General features: G+C 42.0%; 1 protein-coding gene across 1 annotated transcript in view; it reads left to right on the top strand.

Annotated features, from left to right (window-relative positions):
• The window catches only part of LOC134189675 (WD repeat-containing protein 17-like), a 25552-nt gene that overhangs the window by 17287 nt on the left and 3265 nt on the right, over positions 1 to 5000 (top strand). The window contains exons 22-25 of the mRNA XM_062658029.1: positions 245 to 356; positions 4409 to 4547; positions 4705 to 4807; positions 4884 to 4985. Coding sequence (XP_062514013.1) covers positions 245 to 356; positions 4409 to 4547; positions 4705 to 4807; positions 4884 to 4985 — 456 coding nt within the window. The remainder of the gene's footprint in view (positions 1 to 244; positions 357 to 4408; positions 4548 to 4704; positions 4808 to 4883; positions 4986 to 5000) is intronic.

Below are 5000 nucleotides of genomic sequence, written 5' to 3'. Positions count from 1 at the left end.
GTCTGTGCTTGTTTGGCTGTCTATATGTCTGCCCGTCTGTCTGTTTGTCTAGTCTGTGTGTTTGTCTGTCTGTCTAGTCTGTGTGTTTGTCTGTCTGTCTGTTTCTCTGTTGGTCTGTTTGTCTGTTTGTGTGTCTGTCTGTCTGTTTCTCTGTTGGTCTGTTGGTCTGTTTGTGTGTCTGTCTGTCTTTCAGTTTGTCATTGTATTTCATATAATATCAAACATAACACGTATTTGTTATCAGGGACATAACCATTCACTTCCTTCGCCAGCTTCCTGATAGCGACCATCAGCTACATCTACTATGTGCACGCAGTGATGGAACACCACTGGAGCTTACGGAATTATACAAAACGGTAGACGAGCACTGTTACAGACAGACAAACAGACAGACAGACAGACAGACAAACAGACAGACAGACAGACAGACTGACAGACAGCATACAGACAGACAGACATGCCTGGTTTTTAAACGTGGTCTTCGGTTTCATCCATATTTCTTTTGAACGATGTTTGGTTATGCCTGATCATAAGTCTGACTTTGAAAGTTGTCTGGTTGTTTCCTGTGCCTTCAAAGGCCAGATTCAGCGAGTTCTTTGTCATATCAGACAATCTCACGATGCTAACGACATCCCGGATTTGTTTGTCTCTTGTTTGAACCTTTTGAAATGTCACCATTGCTCAAAGTGGTTTGCGAAACTTGGGCAACATTTGTCACAATGCAAGAAGAAACTTTCCTGCTCGACTGTTGGTTTTGAATCTGTTTCCAGCCAATGTCCTTCAAATCCGTCACCATCTTCAAAGAATGCTCACACCTTACCTACTTTTGAGACGCCTCTAACCCGTGGTGTGCTACCAGAAACTTATACGTCTTCTGCTTCTCCTTCACGGGAAACTGGGAAACTGAAGCGTGGGAGTACATCCGGTCTTTATCATCTGAGGAGATCCTCAAAATGATTCCAGCGAGAACGTTGCAGAAGATCAAACCTGCTATGAAAGCTAACTTCCTGGATTGCTGTTCAGTAGCCTTCAGAAAGATCAGGAATAACCCAACAGATGAAACAGGCTGGAAATTGCTGCTGCTCATACCGAGTATGGTATTACAACCGCTTACAAGAGGCGGGAAAGCAAAACTATCTGTCATGCAATCCATGTAGAAGCAGTTCCCTAACTTCCAATGGGAGGACTTACTGTCTAGTGGTAGAGAAGACTCGAAGAAAGGGAATGCTAAAGGTAACTCCAGAGATCACTTCAAGAGAGCTGCCCTAAGTCTGGTTCGATGTGGTGAACTTTCAAGAGCTGCTCATGTTCTTACAAGCTCAGGATTAGCGCCAGCTACTCCAGATACAACTCACAAGCTTGCTGAGAAGCATCCTATCCAAGTGTTTGACACTCCAGACATGCCATCTCCTTCTCCAACTGCTATGCATATCAGTTTGTCAAAACAGCGTATGTTTAATTCCATCAAGAAATCACCTAGAGGCTCAGGGTGTGGCCCAACAGGATGGCGATATGAACACCTAAAAGTTATTGCTTCCGACACAGCTTCTGCTGAACAGTTGCATTTTGCTTTTTCTTGTATTGCCGATGGATCAGTCCCTGTTTCAGTTGCCAGGTTGTTGTCCTCAGCACGGCTGATTGCTTTGCCCGAAACCGCAGGAGACGTTCGACCAATAGCTATTGGAGAAGTTTTCAGAAGAGTTACTGCAAAATGTGTTTGTGCACAGATGAAAAGTGAATTTTCGAATTTCTTTTCTCCTTTGCAGCATGGAGTGTCGACAGAGGGAGGAACAGATCTTCTCTTACACCATATCTAACTTCTACTAGAAGCCAACAGTGACTGGATTGTTCTGAAGACTGATGCTAAAAATGCCTTTAATTCAATCCACCGCTCCCATTTGCTGCAACAAGTGATGAAATCTTTTCCTATCTTGACAAATCATGTCATGCAAATGTATTCTGGGTTTGGTTCTCTATCTTCTTACAGAACAACATCCCCGTTATTTTGTCATCTCAAGAAGGCATCCATCAGGGAGATTCTCTAGGACCAGTTCTGTTTTCTTTAGGCATACAACAAACCCTGGTTGATTTGCAAAGCAATTTCCAAGCAATAAGAGTGCTAGCTTATCTTGATGATGTTTTCTTAGTTGGACCTGCAAAACATGTCCTTGATGCTTTTTCCACTCTTCAACCTGAATTTTTCAAATTAGGATTGGAAATACAGGAAACAAAATGTGAAATATACTGTTCACACGACAAAGAAGACACCTTCTCTTCTGAATATACCATACCTGTTTCGAGTGAAGGCATTGTGATACTAGGGACACCAATTGGGAAACGTGAATATGTTGCACGAGCATGTTCCACTATTGGAGAAAAAGGGAATGATCTTTGTAGACAGCTTGTCGACTTGAATAATGTGCAAGCATCCATGTTGCTTCTTAGATACTGTCATACCACACGGCTAAATCACTTAGCAAGAGGAACGTGTCCAGAAACACTGGCACAGGCAGCTACTATCCACGACAAGCAAACAAGATCTACCTTCTCGTTTGCTAGGAAATGTTGACATCAGTGGAAATATGTGAAAACAAGTAACGTTGCTAGTAAGACTAGGAGGATTTGGTATGACTTCCCTAAACGAAGTGGCACCTTTTGCTTTTGTTGCCAGCTGGGCACATTCTCTTAAGCTAGTGCCTGATCGCTTTCCTGTTCTTCAAGATCAAGTCAACTCTCTAGTGACATCATCTAACCATGTGAGTGATATTGGGCTAACTTTAGAACACCATCTCAAAGATATTTCCAAGTTGTCAGATTTGTTGCCTAACACAAAAAAGTTGCAACATCATCTAACAACAGAATATGTACAATCAAAAGCAGATCAGTTGATTGAAAACTGATTCTAACCGAGATGCAGCATGATTGTGTTTAATTAGAGGTAAAGGGGCAGGAGCATGGTTAGATTCCATTCCATCTTCAGAGAAGTTTGCACTTTCATCTGGCAATTTTGTCTTGGCGGCTTCTCTCAGATTGGGTCTACCTTTGTCTTTACCACCTTGGGCCACTAAATGTGAATGTGGAAAGTCACTAGATGTTGAAGGGTACCATTTACTAACATGCAAAATGGGTGGAGGCCCAGTTTGGTCTCACAATTCTGTTGTTTTGTGCTGGTCTGAATGCCTGAGCAGTCTACAATGCCAACATCAAATCGAACCAAAAGATAGATATACAACATCCAACAATAGAGCAGACATTGTTGTGTTTGACTCAACATGTGGGGGAAATGTTGAGCTTGATGTGGCCCTTGCTCATCCCTGGAGCCAGGACATTCTGCAAAGTGCAGCAACTCTGGATGGAGCTACAGCAAGAAGAAGAGAAGACATCAAACATAAACATAATATTCTAAAGAGCAGTTGCCTGGAGGGTACACTCCTGCCCTTATTCCACTAGTTTTCAAGCACTTTGGTGGGTGGGGAGAAGAAGCATCAACATTCCTTAATAAACTTTCCAAACTATATAGAGATGAAGAAGGAAGAAACATTCCCTCAGATTTTAAGACACATTGGAGAAGACGCTTGTCAGTACAACTTCAGCATTGCAATGCCTCAGTGTTGGCTGGAAAGATGATCAGAGTAACATATGGACAGAATGCTGGCCAGAGTCTAGATGTTGTTCAACTTTCAATTCAGTAAACTAAATTTTGGTTTGTAGGCTTCATAGGGGAGCTTTTTAATGCTACTTGTTATTTGTGTAATTGTAATTGTAGTTGTGACACTTGTTGTTCATTAGCTGTTACTTTAGTTTCACCTGTATTAGCTTTGATGTTTAAAAATATGAAATTTGACAGACAGACAGACAGAAAGACAGACAGACAGAAATTGTTTTATTCTCTGCCAAACTGTAAGTGTAACAGTTAATCGCAGAAGTAAAGTATTCTAAGCATTAGCAAAAACTACTGAAATGTCTGAAGTCATAGCTACAGTATTATCCTAATGAACATAGTGTTGAATGTCTGTATCAAAATAATCTATCTTATCTATGTACAATCTACTTATCTTCTTTAATATAACTCTAGCATTACATCTCTGGATAATTATAGAAATCTGTCTACGCCATCTCGTCCTGAAGTCGGCTTCAGTACTTCTGCCTTCTGAATCCCTTGATTTCTTTGAGAGTGAGTTCAGGAAGTTATCAGCCTCCTGTCCCCAGAACCCAAAGTGCTCAAAGACCAGAGGAACTAAGTTAGGTGTTGTGCCATCCTGAACTGACAGAGCTTCGTATTTGCTTTTCTTTCTCATCTCACGCCTCTCAGCTGCATAGCCTGCCTCTTTAGATACTCTACAGACAGACAGACAGACAGACAGACAGACACGACTGTCAAGAGATTTCTATATTTATTTATTTCAAGGCTGGGCTTCCAAGCATCGATGAGTGTATGTCTATGGCAGAGGCTAGTAAGTCTTCAGATCTGAAACAGTATTGTCATTGGGGCCTTCTCTCCAAACATCCTCATAAACCGTTTACAGCTGCACTTAATCACATCAAAGGTATAGGTGTGTGTGTGTGTGTGTGTGTGTGTGTGTGTGTGTGTGTGTGTGTGTGTGTGTGTGTGTGTGTGTGTGTGTGTGTGTGTGTGTGTGTGTGTGTGTGTGTGGTGTGTGTGCACAATGGGCGAGTATGTGTGCAAGCGATTTGTGAATATAGATGTGGTGGACAGTCAGAAGTGGACGTTGAGTGAGATAGAAATTTGGATTGATTTTGTGGTGAACGTCAGACCGTCGTTTATTCAGTATCACTTGCCTGACAAGTAAGCTAGCATTGAGTTGTATCGAACACACACACACGCGCGCGCGCGCGTATATGACATGCTGTGTCTTTCATAGGCAGAGAACCGAATTGTATGCTATAGCTGCATATATCGGTGGTTTACAAGCGATGAAGAAATGCTATTTTTCTATCGTTCCTGTACTCCTCACTCATGCCTAGTAAGACCTCTCTGA

This window comes from Corticium candelabrum, chromosome 14, assembly GCF_963422355.1.
Source record: "Corticium candelabrum chromosome 14, ooCorCand1.1, whole genome shotgun sequence".
Classification (NCBI taxonomy): domain Eukaryota; kingdom Metazoa; phylum Porifera; class Homoscleromorpha; order Homosclerophorida; family Plakinidae; genus Corticium; species Corticium candelabrum.
The sequence above is the reverse complement of the archived record's forward strand: the minus strand, read 5'-3'. Positions and strand labels throughout refer to the sequence as shown.